Genomic DNA, 19,907 nt, shown 5'->3' on the forward strand with positions numbered 1-19,907 from the left:
TTTTTGTAATACCTGATTGGGCCAAATTCTTCTAGACCCATAAATACCTCTGTGCAAAGGCGGTGAAGCCAGCTCGCTTAACAAGCCCAGATCTCGTCATCGCTACAGCAGCAATCAGGTTGGGGGAGTGCTTAGACAGGCTTGTATTCAGGTGTCAGGCAACAAAGCCTTATTCTCAATAGAGGAAAAATCCAATTCCCTTACGCTCTCAAGGGCAGCTATCTACTTGTTTACTCTCACTACTATGGAAGGAAGAATCTCCTCGTCGCTGCCATGCAGCTCCCATTAACTCCTCCGTCTCCGAACGCTGGGTTGCGTAGTATGGGCCGATACTTGTTCCCAACACTGCTCGCTGAGGGAGGTCTATTCGGTGGTAACAGTGGGCTTCAGCCAGCTTGTCAGCTCCTGCAACTGTCGTTTTTGGCGGCGTGATTGATCGCTAGGACTAGGACTGCGGGTTCCACGTCTTAGATTTCTCTATGAGCCGGAAGGAGACTCGGATCGGGACAAAATGAAGATCCTAATCATTGAGGGTTGGGAGACATGGTGGATAGGAATGGAGAGAGCTTGGTCGCGTCGCACCAGCTGTTAAAGGAGAGCAAGGCTCGAGGTACTAAGGAGGTTCTGGCAGAATTCTGCTGACACTAACAATTTCTTTTGGACGAATCAGAGGCCATAAAAGTCATGCCCCCTAAGGATCATGCCCGCGTATCAATTCGTCATGCCCGCGTATCAATTGCCATATTATTATGGGTCATAATTTCCTAAGAAGTGTCTACAATTGCAGGCGGGCTACTTCCCAACAAGCCCATCTTGAAACATTTCATGGGTAACAGAGTGGTATCGCGTAAGCATCGTTATGAGGATGATGCAGCAAACCACCGAAGTGCCTAACATGGAAATTATTATAAATAAGATATAATATTTATGTCCCAATCGGTACCTTATCTGTTTTGTGCAAGGTGTGTATGTGTAAATGTATGTCTTCTGCGGTGTTGGCTTGCTGGACGCTTATTTTTTGCTGCACATTGTAGCATTGTGTGCATAGACGTGCTGGTCGTACCTGGTACCTTTAAATGAAACTTTCCACTACTAAACTCAATTTGCTAGGCTGATTTCATAGTACCTACATGTAATTTCAAGAAGTACGCTTCTCTGGGTATAAAATGGCCAGGGCTCGATCTAGGCATCCCATTTTAACTTACAAAACGCCCCGCCACTGCCTCAGTATCACTACCCCGTGATGCCCAAAGGATCCATGTATTGGGCTGAGAGGCAACTACTTCATGACGCAGTTTCAAACCTTACCTCGAATGACTTCTGACTTGCATCTCTTCCACTACGTACCTTACCTACTAGGTATTTAGCAACAAAAGACCCCACTAATGAACGCTATCAAGAACTCGACATTAAAGACATCACAATCCGTAATGTCAGAACACCTTAGTGTCACCGCCATCCTCAGTGGCATGGCAGACGCTCTCCCTACACATCTTCACAGCGATGACTCATCAGATCTCGCATCGTCCTACGAAGCCATCGCTCTCCTTATTCATTCCTACTTGGCCGCCCTTGGATTCAAACTTCAAGGCTTTGACGAAGACAAGAAACTACGTAAGTATTCCCTTCCATCCCCACCATGTCTTAGCTGATACCAAAGAAACAGCTGAATGCGAATCGCTGGCTCCTCGCCTACCGCCACAGTGGAATTCGGGCTTAGACTCTTATAGCTTTTTATACTCGTACAAGCAGTCGGCCATGGCTCTCAGCATCCGTGTCAATCCCATGGGTAAAAAGGTCGAGATCCAGGGACTAGCGGTTGGAGATGACAACATTTGTCGTTTTGATCGATCTATTGGCGAACTCGTGAAATCTGATAAACTCCCCATTCGCATTACAATAAAGGACAATGAGGAAGATCGAAGTGACCTTGCTGAAAAGCTTCGGGGCTTATTTACCTCGGAGCAAGCTATCGCTGGCATGTTCCCCCTTCTTAATGCTTTCCTCTATTACCTTATACTGATCACCCTTCACAGATATACTTCATGACCTTAAACTCCACATCATCCAGAAATTAATTCCCAAGCTTCAAAGCAAAGGTTATGTCGAGCCCGCTAAAGCAGAAGCCAACACCCACTCTGAGAGCAGGGCCCAGGTAGCGCAGGGCCCTAACCGACCTTGCCATGGTGGTCCTATAGTAAACTCCTATAGGCCCCCGCCTCCAGCGATTCCACACCCTGAGATGGCCCGTCCTCAACCTCATCCAGTAGGCGACTTCCCTCCTCCAGGCTTTGAGGATGAGTACGAAATGCACCGGCCTTCACGAAGCGGCCTTCAAATGCCTGGTAGATCGCCTTACAATATTGGCCACGATGATTTGAATCCGCCCGGTCTTGGCCCCCATGATCCTCTTCGTGGTTCTTTCACTGGTGGGTTACCTCAACCCGGTGGTGGCTCGGGTATGCATCCCACCTTTGATGACCCATTGTTTGGAGGTCAAGGAGACGATGGATCATCCGGCTTCGATCCTCAAGTACCGCCTGGAGCGCGATGGGATCCCACTGGCCCTGGTGGAAACCCCAGATTCCCTGGTCCTAGTACCGGAAGGGGAAACAATCGGTTTGGCGGAGACATCATTTAAGTATAGTGGTTTATCCATCAGCGGGCTTCCTGGTATGAACAAGAAGGAGGTGCACATCGGGTTTGGTGGGCCGCAGACACTGGTCATCCGTGAAAAGTCCGAGCGAACCTATACCTCAAGGAACCCTCCTGCAGGTTTTGTCGAAGGCCCATCTATGCATGAAGCTATGAAAGGCGATGGCGATGAACACAACAAATCGCAGCCTCAACAGCTAGAAAAGGGGGACAAGCATGACGAAAAGACGAAGTATTAGCTTGCTGAGCGCAGCGTTGGCGGGTTCTCCTGTGCCTTCAGCTTCCCGTCTCATGTGGATCAGGATAGTGTCAGTACCAGCTTCCAAGACGGCATCCTGAGTATTATTAACCTGATGGTCAAGAAACATGAGTCCCCCCGCATCCATATTGAATCAACTTTGGTCAATGTTATCGGCATTTATGTTAGACGGAAAATAGTTGAAGTAAAAGCCTCCTACATCTTCAGCACTACTTTCTAGGCAAGCATCCAAGTCAAATCCACCAAAATCATCCGCAAACGTAGGGAAACTCGCCAAGTCCTACATCCATATTAGCAATCACCTCACCAGTCCCTAAAGAGAGAAAGGGATTTACAGTCATATTACAATTTTCCATGTTTAATGTCGCGGTGTAAACCAAGTCAACAGGTGGGTTAGCCGCCATAGAACCAGGCGTAAATGGCAGAGCTACTGCTAGCTGTCCCGTAGGCACGGCCTGCGAAAGATTAGAATTCTGGGCACCCTTCCTTATGCCGACGGGGTTGATATGAGGCACTGGGCTCGCAGCAGCATTCGCAGGGCGTGTCGCTGTAGAGTTGGCAAGGCAGCCTTGCTCGTCTGTGACCAGGGTTCAAATCCATACCACGAAATCCACATATGGATCCATAATGTGGATCCATATCCATTCCATTCCATTCCACGTGGGCTTCAGCATTTCCATATCCACGCCACGAAGCCCCTTCCACATGTTCCACATGTGGAAATCGTGGAATATTTTAGGTGGGGTTCGAAAATACCTTGATTTCCTTGTGAAATCCCGCATATCCTAAGTACTTTCTATCACCCACAACAACACAACATCGATTTGCCACCCCATTTTCCTCCGTACACAATGAGTCCATTCTGGGGGCTTCACTGTTACTCGCGTTACTACCCCAAATCGAAATGGCCACTCCCCATCCTACCAAGTCAACCACATCCGTTCCAGAACGAACAGAAGAGGACAATCAACGGCTCTTTCAGCTCTACAAAAGCTGGATCTTGACGGAGAGAGACGGCAAGGCGCGTCTATAGGTATATCGGTTCGGCTACGAATATCCAGCATAACAAGAAACAGGAACGTCGGTGGGTGTGTTGCCTTTGCGTCAAGCAACGGCGGATTTTAATGGACCAATGACAAAAACATTGACGTCACCGAGGGCGGGCGGGACCCATTAATTACCATTGTTGGACGAAGTAGGTTTCCATTCCACGAATTCCACAATATGGATCCATTTCCATAATGGATCCATTTCCACCCATTCCACATCGAAATTATTAGTCAGCATCCATATCCACGCCATATTCACAAATGTGTCGTGGAGTGTCGTGGATTTGAACCCTGTCTGTGACAGTAAGGAAAGGGTGCTCCTTGTCTTGACACTGTCGTTAGCATCTGCCGGCTGGACTGGCGGGAGTCGAGACAGTTCTTGCAATTTACCCTGGACACCACGCTGGGGTGTCTCGGGAATCTGGTTTTCACCTGAATCGTTCTGCCACTGTACCGACCAATTGTCATCTATTTTACCTTCCTGCTGAAATGATGTTCCTTTTGCCGCCACTGATGGCCGGGACGTTTGGCTACTGGGCTGTTGAAAAGTACGTGAATTAGAGGCTCTTGTCCAGTCATTCATCCGCACTACACCTACGTTGCCGCCTAGGCCGCCTACCTTTGCTTTAGGGAAATCAAGTACTATACTGTAGGTAAGCCATTGGGCAAAGATATCAAGGGACTCAAGATAATGGCGAGATCCGAAAAAAATAGATGGGAAAACACGCTAATGTCGTTCATTGGTTAAGTGCCAAGTTTCACCTGCTTGGTAGTATCAGGCAATGCATCTGGTCTTGGTGCTCGTAGAGGGGGCCGTTGAAGAAGCCTTGAACTTTGTATAGGCTCTTGACTGCCCTGGCCACCAGGTATTCTATAATTTCCACACAGACTGCTTCTGCCTGGGCTGTAGCTCAACGCGGTTATTTCTTGCGGTGGCTCTGGCCCAGGCCGGGCCGGAAGTTCAGGCCTGCAGGTATCAGACACACCTACCGGTGGCTGCCTTCACAACTACGTCGCCAACGGCAGCAACGGCGGCTTCGAGAGCCACAGAGTACTGTTTACCTAAACCCGACCCAAGCTGTGTTTGTCGACCTAGTGAATCTGCTGCCGGAAGCCAGATACCACGTGTTTCTCGACAACCTATTCTCTTCTTCCAACCTATTCCGTCGGCTACGTCAGCTTGGGCACGGAGGCACAGGCACTGCCCGCCGGAACTGTGGTCTTTACAGGCTGCTCGTCAAGCTCAAAGCTGGTGATAGTACTGCTGTTGGTAGTATTCCTTTTAACTGCCTTAAAGCAATCCCAACAGCCGATAACCTAATTAGTCGAGGAGACAAATCTTTACAGATGAGCCTTACTGATTCGACTTTGGATAGGTCAACCAGATCGCTTGGAAACACAATGCCCTTGTGTTGTTTTTATCCGCCGTATTTACAGGCAATGAACGGGTTGACCGTATAAGGAAACGACCAACAACAGACCAACCCGCAGCACGGCGGCTTGAGGGCCCTAGCTTGGGACTTCCTGCTAGAAATAGCCCTGATCAACAGCTTCATTCTGCAGCAACGAGGAAACCCACGGTGGAAGCCAGAGAAGTCTCAAGCGGAGTGGCGGCAGCTTCTTTTTAATGGCCTTGTTGCAAAGTATGAGCCTAGTAGTCAGTCGAGACAGAGATTTCGGACTGGGGATGAGTTTACGCCTACATCGCAACATGAATGGTTCCGTAATAAAAATCCTGTTGCTTGCAAGGCTTGCAAAGGGATGCGGCTTGGGGAGATACAGTCGAAGCAAAAACCTTTATTCGCAACCAGCGGCAACAGAGGGGAAATACGGAAATCCCGGTATGGCTGTAAGCAATGCCAGGTATTTCTTTGTACCTCTGGAAAATGTTGGGACTTCTGGCATCACTTAAATTAGGTGGGGCGCAATGTACCTTGTGCTTGTGACTCTATGATTGGTTGGAATCCCTGCTCGTGACCTAGGTGTTGCCTTACGCCAAAGGGATAGGGGGCACTTTGTCTTGACCAATTCGTAAATGATCTCGTCCCCAGTATGATTGCAACTTCAACAGAGTATGTTGATGATACGCTCTTGCAATTTCTTCAATTGCGAGAGAGAATGCCCGTTCCACAAGTTCCTCTACCTCCTGGCTCTGGGTTACTTTCGAATGCTACCCGAGCCTCCTTCAGCCATTGCTGAAAAAACATATCAACCGTGATTTTAGACACAGTCAGGGTTTGAACATTAACCTGCGAGGCGAGTCGAGGATGCAAAGGGGTTCGCGGAATATACAAGCCAACGAGTACATCGAGTGCGAGATGGCCACGCTGCCAGTCCATCTTGGCAAAAGGGATCCATAACATCCCAGAAGTCATTATAGTATCTTCTAGTCCCAGACCCTGCCGTTCAAGTAGCTCCTCCCGACGGTGAGAGGGTCTGTTGAGAACCGTCCAGCACGAAAGCTAGATCCACTGGTCGTAATACAGCATTTTCTCGCCAATAAAGCTGTGAACCAAGAGTTGACAAAGCATCTGAGCCGTGTAAAAGCCGAGGATACTTTGGACGTAACGCTCTGCTACGTTGGACGGTGCTGGTTGCTCAGCGAAGCCGGTGGCGGCTCGGAAAAATATGTGGTCCAGAGGAAGAGCAAAGCGAGCGGCCTGCGTAAATAGAATTGCGTTTATTTCCTTGGTGGGGATCGTCCAGAATGGTAAATGATGAAGACTGAGTTCCCCTACAAGAGGAGCTGTCCGGTTGAGTGGCCCGGTGTGGCTTTCACGAGTAGCCTGGAAATAGCCATTGGACCGCATTATCAATATGATGTCGAAGCGCAAGGTGACCTTTTTTCGAACTCCATAATTTGACAGCATCTTTGGATCTGATACAGACCTCAGGTGTCGCTTATTCGCATTCCAGGCCTTCAGAATTGCGGCACGGGACAGCTGCGTTCTGGTGCCCCGTTCGCGACTCTGACTGGAAGAAGAGAGATCGTCAATCATCTCGTCATCGAACGCTAGTAAAGGAAGGTATCCAGACCCGAAGAGACGATAGTTGCTGTACATGACCGAGAAGAGTTCTTTATTGCAGTTATATGCCTTGGCACGGATAACGGCAGGCTCACGACTCCTGGGGCAGCCTGGGGTGATGGCTCCCGTTGCCTTGATTCGAGAGTGGTACGTTCCGATATCTCGGAGGAGAAACGAGCGGAAGTGGCTTGCTGCAGGAGGCGTTGCAGGGGCAATTGCAGAAAGTCTCTGATGTAGGTGTTGATGGCAATCACTTTTCCATAGCAGCGTAAAAGGCTCAACCCTATTGTCGCTGCCGCGATTTTGGCCAGGGACATAGTCACGCGTCCCGATATCGAGCCAGCAAGAGTGCAGGTCCAGCTGCTCAGGGTCCATGCCGCTAAGGATAATGTCGTGGACAAGCGTCATGGTTTCGTGAAGGCTTGGTGTTGCAAAGATGTTCTTGAGATCATGGGACTGGAAGAGCAACCGTGGATTCTTGAAGTATGCAACACCTTCTCCACTCTTGGTCTGGACAAGAAAAGAATCGGCCTTCTGAACGATGGAACTCCAAAACGGCGCGAGATCGTCGGTCGACAGCGTGTATGGTAAGTGGCAAGCCCTACTATCATCTCCTGCTCTCCATCGACCCATCTCGGGCCGCTCCTGAAAGGAACGAGACTTTGCGTAGGCAATATCAAACGACCTAGGAAGTTCTTGGCGAAGAGGATCAGAGATGCTACAGCGAGATCCAGTTCGTGATAGCCTCACTTTTGGAGATTCTGATGACTCAGAAAACGACGAAGAAGTTCCTGATTTCGTTGATCTATCTCAGGATATTGAGGAGCCCGAGCTGCCGCCGCTTCCAACGCCGCTGCCCTCCTTCGAGACCAATTATTCCTCCACATATCACAGAATCATGAATACATTACACCCCCAAAGGCACACTCAATAAGAGATCATCATCCCTTTCCCCGTTGGGTCGGAGGCAGGATCAGAAGTAAAGGCATCATGGGGCAGGGAAACGCAGCCAGACGGCCCCGCGGTTCAATCCGCACACTTCCGGCCGCAACACCACGAAAAATATGCCTCACACGATAAATTGCGTTTGGTGATAACTTCAATGCACTTCAATTGATTGACTGTAGCAATTTCGAATTGATTGCGATAAAATTGAAAGCTGTGGCCAGAGGTTTCCCGTTTTTCCGACCTATTTCTCACCCATCGGCTGTCCCAGATTTTTATCACTGGCCCAGAATTTTGCCGCCCACTCTCTGAGTGGGGCTTCCGTTAGGTCAGATCCTCGGGTATTTTTCTTGTCGCTTTCCTGCGCTGGCTCTTCTGAAGTCGGGGTGTGGGGTTGGTGTGTGATCCAACGATAAAATATGACAAACCTGAGGCATCGGATGTGGTGCTGACTCCTCCTATGAGGTCATGTTGATGCCACGATCATATAAACCCCGCACAATATCCGTGGGAATTGCAGTTAATCCTCGATCATATGATACGATGACTCGCTTACAGATCAGTGGCGTGATTTCCACCAAAGCAATCATATGATTCAAGAATGAGTGAAACATAATCTCGGACGAGTATCATAGAGGCAAGCCAAGCGAGAAGGCATCCAAGTCAGCTGTCAGCCAAGCCCAGATATCGGGTTTTGAGTTAATGGTAGCCACAACGGACTGGGCTAGACAAACCGAACGGCGTTGAATCTCGCAATGTTCCTAACTCAGGATAAAGGGGCGAGTTGTTCACCGGCCAACACGAGGTCAATCCCTCGCCTTTCACCTCAAAGCAGGGTTCAAATCCATACCACGAAATCCACATATGGATCCATAATGTGGATCCATATCCATTCCATTCCATTCCACGTGGGCTTCAGCATTTCCATATCCACGCCACGAAGCCCCTTCCACATGTTCCACATGTGGAAATCGTGGAATATTTTAGGTGGGGTTCGAAAATACCTTGATTTCCTTGTGAAATCCCGCATATCCTAAGTACTTTCTATCACCCACAACAACACAACATCGATTTGCCACCCCATTTTCCTCCGTACACAATGAGTCCATTCTGGGGGCTTCACTGTTACTCGCGTTACTACCCCAAATCGAAATGGCCACTCCCCATCCTACCAAGTCAACCACATCCGTTCCAGAACGAACAGAAGAGGACAATCAACGGCTCTTTCAGCTCTACAAAAGCTGGATCTTGACGGAGAGAGACGGCAAGGCGCGTCTATAGGTATATCGGTTCGGCTACGAATATCCAGCATAACAAGAAACAGGAACGTCGGTGGGTGTGTTGCCTTTGCGTCAAGCAACGGCGGATTTTAATGGACCAATGACAAAAACATTGACGTCACCGAGGGCGGGCGGGACCCATTAATTACCATTGTTGGACGAAGTAGGTTTCCATTCCACGAATTCCACAATATGGATCCATTTCCATAATGGATCCATTTCCATAATGGATCCATTTCCACCCATTCCACATCGAAATTATTAGTCAGCATCCATATCCACGCCATATTCACAAATGTGTCGTGGAGTGTCGTGGATTTGAACCCTGCCTCAAAGCTAAATATTAACACATCATCGTTATGACAACAAGCATTTACAGTGAAGCAGCAGCCTTGCAGGCCTTGATAGAGGGTACGTCTGTTTTTCCCTGCTAGGTCCCCGAGCTCTAACCCTACAGCGAACCTGCGGGTGTTATACCCCGTGCACCAGATGGAGGTCGTGACATACAAGGGCGACGACGGTCAGGTTTTTGCTTGCGTAGTTAGGGTACCAAGTCATCGCAAGTGGTACATGGGAGAGGTGGAGATTTTGCACAAAGGCGAGCCTGGTGATCTGCCATGGGGTTTCAAGCACTCTCTGGAGAGTGTTTTCCGTGAAACTCAGGAGCTATTGGGGACTCAATTACAGAGGCTAAGTCTCCGAGGGTGATAAAGCCCGATCCTCCGATATATATTTGATATGAAGTTTTTAATATTGTGACAATATAATATGAGGGTGTCCATATTGTCAATATATTACTTTATTGGGTTGTTGGTTCTGGGGCGAAATTGCCTCGACAGTAGCCAGGCATGCCTTACCCTACACCAGCGACAAGGATGCTTGCTTGGCATGTTATTGGCGAGCGTTCGCCTCAACACGCGTCTTTATTGCCAATCAAACATAACATGCGACCACGCGTGTCCTTCACGCGTCAGGGGAGGTACGATTGGTACGGACCAAGTTGGGTTGACCAGTGGTTGCCTGTCGACATTAGCCATCGTCACCTCTGCCCATTTTCTTCATCACTATCAAGCCTACTGACTAACCGTACCGCCATGCCTCAACAACGCCTCCCTCTTGTAAAATGGTCACAACGAAGAGAGTCGTCAATTTCAGTCGACTTTTCGGAGTTTTCCAGCCAGCAGTTACATGGCCTAGACGAAAGCCAAACGTCCAAATCTCGACCTTGCACAGCCTCTACAACCCAGCGCTCATCATAAATCAATCAAATCAACTTTGAGGTAAAAGTTGATTTGTTTGATGGGGCTTCGGTCCAAAGTTGATTTGTTTGATTTGATTGGCTCGTCTCAATCAATTGTATGGGAGGCCTATATATTGAGTATGTGAAGGTATTACGCCGGATCCAAAGCCTCAATTACCGACTCAACTGCCCAGCTTTACCCCGCCGTGTCGGACCCAGTTCCTCAGACAATGAACTCGCTCCAGCGTGTCGGCGCCCATTGCGAGCCTTTGCGATGTTAGTGTCAGCTTGGCTAGGCTGAACTGCCTCTCGCAGTCGGTTGCCATAGCCGGAATGGCAAAGACATCCAAGGCAAAGCTGCTTAGCACCGGGAATGAAGGCTTGTGGTCCCTCCACCATTGGATTGGCTCTTGCGTATCTTGTGGCTCAAGACGGAGGTATTTGTCCATCTCGCTAACACTGCTGCTCGTTGCAAATACCTTTTTCGTTCTGCTGTTGATCCATTGCGTGTAGTGATCATCCTCTTTACCCCTGTTCGTTAATGATGAAGCAGACTTCGACTGTAAGTCGTCCGTCCGCTGGTTCGATTGATACCACCGCGCGAAGTAGTCCTTTATGCCCGCCTTCGCATCGCGAACCCAGGCCAATTGCTCCTCAGTGGCCCAAGTAGCCTCCAACCAGCTGATGCCGAATCTCGGATGAAGGATGACTGCTGCCAGGGTTGAAAGCCACTCCTCCCAATCCACGTAGTGGATCCACTCGTGGATTCCACTGTCCACTCCACTAGCAAAACCCCAGTGGATTGGCTAATCCACCGAATCCACTCGGCGATGTCGTGGATGGATTGGGTGGATTTGGGTGGATTAGAAGTGGGGGTAGTTAAGGGGGCCCATGTATTTTGGCAAAATACCTCTAACAGAGGCTGATGTGCCCCATAACTTTTGCAATATTGCTACCCTATGTCAAAAACACCATGAAACTTCTGAACAGCGCAATTTTAGAATACATACAATATAGGAAACACTATTCGAATGTCCTATGCTTTCTCATTGGGATGACGTAAGTCTTGATGGATATACTTAAGATTTGCTCCGTGAGTGCATATCATCATGAGGGCCATCAATAGGTGTACATTTTCCTCAACAACATATCCAGCAAATATCAAGCTCGACTGTCCATACTTTGGACTTATAATGCAACAATTATACCATTAAATAACTGCCGGCAAGCTGATTAAAAAAACGCGTCCAGATCCCTCAATATCTCAATACTGCGCGAAAAATTGCAAGCAATACTAATCGCGTCAAGCTCGTGATGTGAAGGATGTTAGGGACTTATCTAATACCCGACCCCAATATGGCACTCGCTACGTGCTCGTCCACATCAAATTAGCTCAAAGAGCAAGTATCTGAAACATCTGCAGGATAAGGGCATATTGTGCCAACTGGTCGCGTTGGACGCGTCATTCGCGCTGACCTGACGACCTGTTGTTGACCCATCACCTGCACCATGTTTTGCGATTTCGACATGACAAAGAGATTATTTTATCATGACCTCGCCTGATTCCTGCTTCGACATTTCCGACAGCGCCTTCGGGTCCGCTGCCGAATCAACACCCTGCCCGACGCCGTATCCTACCCGTTCAACCTCGACCTCTGTCTCGACTCTGAGGACCTCTTCCGTAAGCGATGAACAGTACGAACGTACGCTCTGGAGGCATTTCCCAGGCTGGGCGTTCTCTGAGCGAGCCAGGGAGACGCGTTGTTGGGCCTGGCAATTTGGATATGACATCCAAAAGGAAGACGCCCGCAGATGGATATGCCGAGCGTGCATTCGCAAGAATAATCCACATCCACGTCATTTCGAAGCTGATGGCATTCATAACGCGTACAATCATCTGTTCAACGACCACGGGATCCGCGCTCCGCCTGGAATGACCCAAGGAACTGCTGAAAAGAAGGCGAATTCTAAGGGCAGAAAGCCTCCGGGGCAGCGGACTCTCGCTGAATCCATGAAGCTCGATCTACACGACCCCCGAGAACAAGCGATTGCGAATGACTTCATCAAACGCTTCGACAAGGAACACTTCCGGAGGCTTCTGATCGATTGGATCGTGGCCAAGAATCACTCCTTTTCAATTGCCGAGGAGGCAGAACTCCATGCTATTTTCGATTATTTGAACCCGTCAGTTTCGGCACGTAAAGCCAATATTACCCACACAACTGTTCGAGAAAAGATCGTTGCCGCGTTTGAACAACACAAGCAGAAGGTGATAGAGGTCTTGGGCAAGGCGCCTGGCCTTATCCACATCTCCTTCGACGGCTGGCGGTCTGGAAACCGATACGCCCTATATGGCACATGTTGCTTCTTTAGGGATGAAAACAACATGCCTTGCAAGATTACGCTTGGGCTCCCTGAAGTTAGCGCCAGGCACACTGGGCCTAATATCGCCGCAGAAATCCTCGATGTAATTGAATCGTATCAGATCCAAGACAAGATTGGCTATTTCACGCTTGACAACGCGAAAAACAATGATACCGCCATGGAGATTATTGGTGGAGAGCTCGGCTTCGTTGGGGCCCGCAGGCGAGGGCGCTGTTTTGGGCATACCTTGAACCTCTCCGCCAAAGCCATTCTATTTGGGCATGATGCTGACGCTTTTGAGCGGCGGATATCAGGCGTAGGGCCTCTTACCGAAGCAGAACATTTGATTTGGCGCAAGAAGGGGCCAGCAGGCAAACTGCACAATCTTGTGGTAGCTATCCACAGATCTGACTTGTTGACTGGCATGCTTCGCAACATTCAACAAGAAGCCTTTAACAAGTCATCTGACCCAAAACTCAACGCCAGGAAGCCATTGGATGTTATTTTGGACAACGATACGAGATGGCTGTCACAGTTATACATGATACGACGAGCTCTACTACTTCGCGACTATATCGAACGACTCATTGCCCACCATCGAATCGACTTCGAACAGCAGAACAAGGCCAAGAGGGGCGGTCCTAAGAAGTCACTCACATTGCCCTTTATTTGCCAGCCAGAGAACCAGCTATCCGACAAGGACTGGGAGGTGGTCGAAATATTTGCGCAAATACTTAGTTACTACGAAGCCACGATTAAAATGCTAGAAGGCGACGGCCAGATCCGCAAGCGGAAACGTGGGTGGACTGGGTCATATGGCAATATTTGGGACGTTATTCAAGGCTTTGAATTTCTTCTCGAACAACTTGAACGTTTTAAGGACATCGCGAAGGACTTCCCTGATACTGAACACTTCAGGATCAACATCAATTTGGGCTGGCAGAAGTTGAATGAGTACTATGAGATATTGAGCGAGACGCCCATCTACTACACTGGCCTAGCGCTCCATCCGGCATACTGATGGAAATGGTTTGAACGCAACTGGACTGATCGCCCTGAGTGGATTGACGAGGCGAAAAACATGGTTCACGATGTCTGGCGTTTTGAGTATCGGGAGGCCACGTTGCCTGGACAGGAGCCGTCAGCCGTTGAGCCAGTTCCCAAGCAGCGGAAGACTTCGGACAATCCGTTTCGGGAATACCTTAAACGAAACCGCTACACAGCGCCAGAAGCAGGTCATGATGGCCTCGCGCCAGGCGAAGACGAATACCTGCATTGGATTACGCACTGCGAAAGTGGTGATGGCTCCATCAACGATCCTCTCGCTTACTGGCACGAGAAGCGATTCAAGTATCCAAACTTATCGCGAATGGCGCTTGATTTTCTCACGATACAACCAATGTCTGCTGAGTGTGAGCGTCTTTTCTCAGCAGCAGGTCGGATGGTGAACCCTCTGCGCTACCAACTTGAAGCCCAGATTATCGGGATGTGCCAGGTATTGCGTTCATGGCTGAGGGCGGGTATTATTCATGAATTAGATCCCTTCTTTATCTCGGTAGACGAAGAAAAAGTCGACCTCGAATTAGCTCAGATCAACAGCTTGAAGGATGGGCAACAAAGTGGCTCACTCAGGTGGTGGGCGTTCAAGACGAGATGGGAGCCCGTTGGGGATAAGGTCTCACTCGGAAGTTGGAATAAGGGACCTACGTGGGCAAAGGCTTCGGGAATAGCGTCACCATCATGGCATCAAGAATAGAGGCACTTGCCAATCCACCCAATCCACCCAATCCACCCAATCCACCCAATCCACCATAGCTTCCAGTGGATCCACTATACTGAGATATTCAGTGGATTATGATCTACCCACTCCACTTGAGCTGCTAGTGGATTGAGTGGAGTGGCTTTCAACCCTGGGCACAGGGCTCATTCGCGGATTCTGTCAGCGGCAAGTTCTGGCCTTGTGCGCAGTGGCCTTTCACCGCGGCCGAAACGTACGATGGCGGCTTCGACCAAATCAATACTAAGAACCCCATCCTTCTTGTGAATGGTAAATTGGATCCTGTCACGCCTCTGAGTGGTGCTTGGGACGTATCTTCGCGCTTCAATGGAAGCAGACTTCTAGTCCACGAGGGTGCCGGTGTAAGTTTAAAACTCCCGCTCTTCCTGTTCTTAACCTAACACCATATAGCATGGGTTTCAGAAAAGCGTATCTAAGTGCACAAATAAGGTTGTACAGAGATATTTCGAGACGGACGAGTTCCCGAAGCTTGGCATGGTTTGCAAAGCCGATAGAAATTCTTTTGAACAAGCTATTAGTGATGCTGATGCAAAAGTCTTTCGGGAAATGCCTGGCGAAGAATGAGGAGGTTTTTGTAATCGGTTTCGAACGTTCGGAAATATCATCATGCTATGATATGTTAGGACTGTGAAATAATTCGAGGAAACGATTGTTGATGACTTTTGTAGGACAGATGTCTTTCATACTTCTTCTTGTTCTTATGTATGTCAACTTCTTCACCTACTTACTGTTGACCACATTTGTGTTCTCATTTCAAATTGTCAACCTGAAATCACTGTTAGATAATCAAGTAATGAAGCTAATACGTCTTTCCACTTCATAGTACACGACAAATAATAACAACGTGAGCAATGACTTCCTAATTACCGGCACCGGCCACCTTCGGTAAACGAACAGACAACACTGGCACCTAATTAATATCCGAGATATGGTAGTAGTCGATAAGTGCTATTCGAGGCACAAGGCTACTACGGGTTGACGTTGAGAAGTCAACCTTCAGAGTCATGTAGCTCGGATTATGGCAGGGAATCTCGACGTTGATGGATATTACTCAGAACTAACCCGAGCATCCCGATCATAATCAATCTACATACTATAGGTGTCCTGTTATGAGTGGTTTATGGCCAAGCTACATCCTTTACTGCAGGGCGGCCGCATAACGCTCGGTCACAACGTGTTTAATGCTCAGGTTTGCCAATTTCTTGAGATGGCCTATTATGTCGTTCAGCCAATAGCGATCAACCATGAGGTACATATTATGAATGTACATCATTCTATTAAAATTCTAGTGCCCTCTTAGCCCCGATGAGGGGAATTAATGTATTTGTCATTCAGCCGTTATGCATAAATTGCTCATTACCGTCGTGCTAACTCGCGGAGCACCGAGATTATTCTAGCCTAATCAGCTCGATTAAAGCACAAGCAGTTTTGTCTCTGATATGCTGATCCATCATGATTACCATCTGCCTTATGACCTACCTACTCGTTTTGCGAGATGAGAGTGGCGCCCAAGAGCAGACGGCTCTTTGGATATTACTTGGCGCAGTTGAATACGATGCCGGAAAACATGACGCAAGAACAAAAAATTACTAATTGTATCGAATTCATGGATGTATTTATCGCAGAAGTTTCTTAACTAATGTAATAAATACCCCCACGCCCAACCTGGCCTTCTTGTATCTTTCAATTTCCTCAATGTCCCATTGATGAACCCAAGCATAGCATCAGTATCATCAACATTTGAGTTTAGCCCAGCCATTGATCTGGACATTCCTCCTTTGTCTTCCAATCTGTTTAGAGCCTGGTGCAGCTGTCCTAGGATTAAAATGAGGCCGTATAAGGTGGGTAGCCTGTTACGAGGCTCAGAAATCCTGCAGACATAACTATTCTTCTCCGTGCCTGTTAATGTCTTTTGGAATGACCCAGCGCCATCTATTGCTTTTTTTCCAAGCTCTCTCCTATCAAAGGCCTCGGAGCAGGTCCCCGTTCAGGAGCCAAAGCTTTGTGGCGACGAATTGCGGGGTCGCTCGCTTTGACTTTTAACTAACGTATTATTCGCCACGGATTGTGGCCTTAAAATTTCAGATACTTGCAAAATATCAAGCATACCAGCATCCTTTGCGTCTAACAACATGTAGGATGCGCCCACCTGCAGGAGAGTAGAGCTGGCACCTCAACCGCTCATCGCAACTCGTGCAGCCTACAGTCTGTCGCCTGATGACTTCCTTTAGCCCGGAGGTATCAATGATGAATCATTAACTGCTGATAGCCGTTCAACCATTCCTATTCTGGTATAGAGAATCTTAGCTAGTGTGGCATGTAAAGCCATATGTAACATCGCGCAACCGAGGAATCCCTTTGTATGTGTTTCTGTCTACGCCACGAGTCTCTTCCTCTCCACTGTGCGATTTTTCTTTCTTACTCGGCTTTTACATGTGTACAAGCTAAGAATTTCATTATCCGGGGTGATTGAGTTTGTGGAGCGTACCCGCGGCCGGTCAACAGCTTATGGTCCTCTTGATACAGACCCAGATGCCCCGTCGGTGTCTCGCTCACTGCAGGCGGGTTCTAGAGGAATAAAATTAAGAATGCTTCAGGGGCCTAAACAATGCGTGGGCATGACATTGAGTTGCCTTGCTTTACTTTGACTCTATACAATATGATATAATATGATATAATATACCAAAGATTGACGATACATTTGGAACAAAGCAGTACTAGTAGCACATAACGGGAAGACGCAACAATCCATTTCTCTTGGGCTTAGCAAGCCCTGCTGAAGATAATCAAGTTATGCTACCTTGGTTAAACGAGGCAAGAGAAAGCAGGCTGGCTACTATCGTAACTATTGTCTGCAGGTGGTTGAAAAGGGACCAAGATGTGCTAATTTTCTACGTCAGTCCCTTGGTCAGCCTCTTCTCATGATTCCCATTTTTAACTTATCCGTATTAGATCAACAGCAGTCTTGATAGTCTTTTTCCAGGACAGTTTTGGAAGTAGGATAGTACCAGTTAACCCTTTTGGACCCTTCCTCTATGTCTTTCTTTGGTACATGAAAGATTCTTTGAACGCAGAATCCAGGGACGCTTAGACGTTCGTCATGATGATGACGAGCTTTGTTAATGCTGATTACCTTAACCCTATAACGCGAGAATGTCTTCAGTATACAAAGCAAATGGCACATGTATAAATCAGTGTCAGAACACCTCGATCCTCAGATTTTCCCAGTGATACCAAGATCGCATCTCGACATCACATACCATTATCTCCGTAATGGCACAGCGACAATTATACTGACACCAACCACTTGTAAAATCTCCACTGCACCTTCAACTCCGCTCGTTCGAAGTTATCGTCAAGATTGTGGTCAGACCTACGATATCGGTCTTGACTAAACAATGAACCTGTTTTTCAGAGAAAACTGTCCGTGTTTCTGGCTTAAGCCTGGGGCAACTTGACAGCCGGTGGGTACTCATTTCCCTTGACTTCATACGATATATTCGATCGGATTCGGTCAGGTTCGCTTGGTGTGTCTTGTGATACATATGCATGATGTCCGTTCAGTAATTTTCTGCCGATAAAATGTTCGGGGTCCAGGATGCAAGCTCATGATTCTAAGAAAAGAGGCCTTGGGCTGTGACCCTTCTCACAGTAAAGTTCATTCCACCCTTGCTGCCCCCTACTATAAGAAAGTAAAGAATGACTTATAGGTTTTTATTAGCTTGCCCGGTTCAGGAAACAACATATTGTTAAAAACAGCAGGTTTGGTTTGTCACCTATCATCTCGAGTGGGCTAGAAATCATGTCATCCCTACTCATGCACCAACAAATCTTAGGATATTCATGCAAGTCCAAATATTTTATTGATAACAGTTCTAATATTCTGGGGCGTAAACTGGCCGTTGTTGAGACTGGCCAATCTAACTCACTATCCTAACTTTCTGTCTCTATGTATTCTATAGGTGAATGGATGGTTTCTCAGTTGAGCTGCATCATTGAAGCTATGCTTGAAATCAATCACCTCCTGTGGCTTCACTTAAGCTTTAGCTTTTACTTTGGACTGCGAGACGTAGTGTACAGTATTCATTAAAACAAGCTTCCGCCGTTGCCGCCGACCTATCACACTTTAACAGTCGTAGTCATACCCATAAAATAGGGAATGGGCTAGAGCTGCGGGGTATGCAAGCGTACCGTCACCTCGGAATCACTAATATTTGAACCTAAGACAACAGACAGATAGCCCAAAAAGCTGGCCTAATGCAAGATTGCAGGAGGCAGCGCCCGCCAAGGTCCACTAGGCTCGGCAGTTCAAGAGGGACGCCACTGAAACTGTCGTCATTGTTGGTCAAGTGGCTGACGATGCTGAAGCAGCCAAAATCAGCTTAGTGATGTAAGCCTAGGTGGACACAGCTTTTCGCACCCTTGATGAGGTTTGAGTTAGCCTGTCGTTCGGAATCCATGCTTTGGCAGATCTATGAACAAAGTGTCGTTTGGTACACAGGTATGTAGGAAATAGCTTCCGAGCTCCCCACTGTTTGCCACTAGCTACCGAAGTCGTTCGTTTGGTGTTGCTAGGAAGCTGACGCCTTCTCAGATGATCAAGGGCATAGAGCGAGCTCTCCATATTCCTTGATCACCAAACGAGTCAAGTCTAGAGTAATTTGTCGAGATCGAGGATATGACTGTGAGGATCCTATACGTCATAGATCGCCACGCGGCGTGAGGCAAAGTCGCGAAGGCGAAATCACTTCCACCCGGTTCGGCCATTGAACACTGGTGGAGCTGGTCCGTTGTAGGCCAGGCGTTCCGAATGAGAAATATAGAGTTGTCAAATATCTTGATTGACAGGAAATAAAATGCAACGGCAGTGACATACTCTCCAAGGTCAAGCTTTGCGCCATGTCGGCATATTCATATTTGGAAGGACTTGGTGTTGATGGCCTGCAACGCGACTTTCTTTCGTATCTCTTAGCACCTTCTAGCTATTAACCACCATATCATATACTCTTCCAAGTTACCAGAAACCTGGATAGTGATGCATCCACTTGGTGAGCTGTAGCCTTACCGTAGGCAAGGAGGCTTGGTGTGACTAAGTGTAACGGGAGCTTGACGAGCAGATACTGCTATATTTGGAGAAACCCGGAACTCGTAGCTCTGCCAGAAGAGCTTAGTTACATACTAGAATATACTGTAAGATGCAAGTGGACCCAGCGAGTCATGAAACTCCGTGAGATGTCGGAACTATAGCCAGCTAATATCGATTCGGACCATCTAATTCGACCATTCGATCC

General features: G+C 48.0%; 3 protein-coding genes across 3 annotated transcripts; 2 read left to right on the forward strand and 1 right to left on the reverse strand.

Moving 5' to 3' along the window:
* Positions 1-1,142: 1,142 nt before the first annotated feature.
* Positions 1,143-2,777, forward strand: FOXG_19427 (uncharacterized protein). Its single transcript, XM_018399641.1, has 3 exons — positions 1,143-1,614; positions 1,667-1,978; positions 2,037-2,777. Exons 1-3 carry the CDS (start codon positions 1,386-1,388, stop codon positions 2,639-2,641), a joined length of 1,146 nt encoding a protein of 381 aa, XP_018242886.1. The 5' UTR covers positions 1,143-1,385; the 3' UTR covers positions 2,642-2,777.
* Positions 2,778-6,425: 3,648 nt separating this feature from the next.
* On the reverse strand, positions 6,426-7,622 carry FOXG_06851 (uncharacterized protein; the record flags this gene model as incomplete). The annotated part of the gene is made up of 1 exon (XM_018385492.1): positions 6,426-7,622. One exon carries the CDS (start codon positions 7,620-7,622, stop codon positions 6,426-6,428), a length of 1,197 nt encoding a protein of 398 aa, XP_018242887.1.
* Positions 7,623-9,703: 2,081 nt separating this feature from the next.
* On the forward strand, positions 9,704-9,922 carry FOXG_19428 (uncharacterized protein; the record flags this gene model as incomplete). The annotated part of the gene is made up of 1 exon (XM_018399642.1): positions 9,704-9,922. The coding sequence occupies one exon, from the start codon at positions 9,704-9,706 to the stop codon at positions 9,920-9,922; it is 219 nt and encodes a 72-aa protein (XP_018242888.1).
* Between the last annotated feature and the right edge of the window lie 9,985 nt (positions 9,923-19,907).

This window comes from Fusarium oxysporum, chromosome 3 (assembly GCF_000149955.1).
Source record: "Fusarium oxysporum f. sp. lycopersici 4287 chromosome 3, whole genome shotgun sequence".
In the NCBI taxonomy this organism is placed as follows: Eukaryota; Fungi; Ascomycota; class Sordariomycetes; order Hypocreales; family Nectriaceae; genus Fusarium; species Fusarium oxysporum.

Bases quoted from the DNA above. Each gene is read 5' to 3' on its own strand.
- FOXG_19427 (XM_018399641.1), top strand. From the start codon at position 1,386: ATGAACGCTATCAAGAACTCGACATTAAAGACATCACAATCCGTAATG. The intron at 1,615-1,666 runs GTAAGTATTCCC...CCAAAGAAACAG, and splicing joins TGACGAAGACAAGAAACTAC to CTGAATGCGAATCGCTGGCT. The intron at 1,979-2,036 runs GCATGTTCCCCC...CACCCTTCACAG, and splicing joins CTCGGAGCAAGCTATCGCTG to ATATACTTCATGACCTTAAA.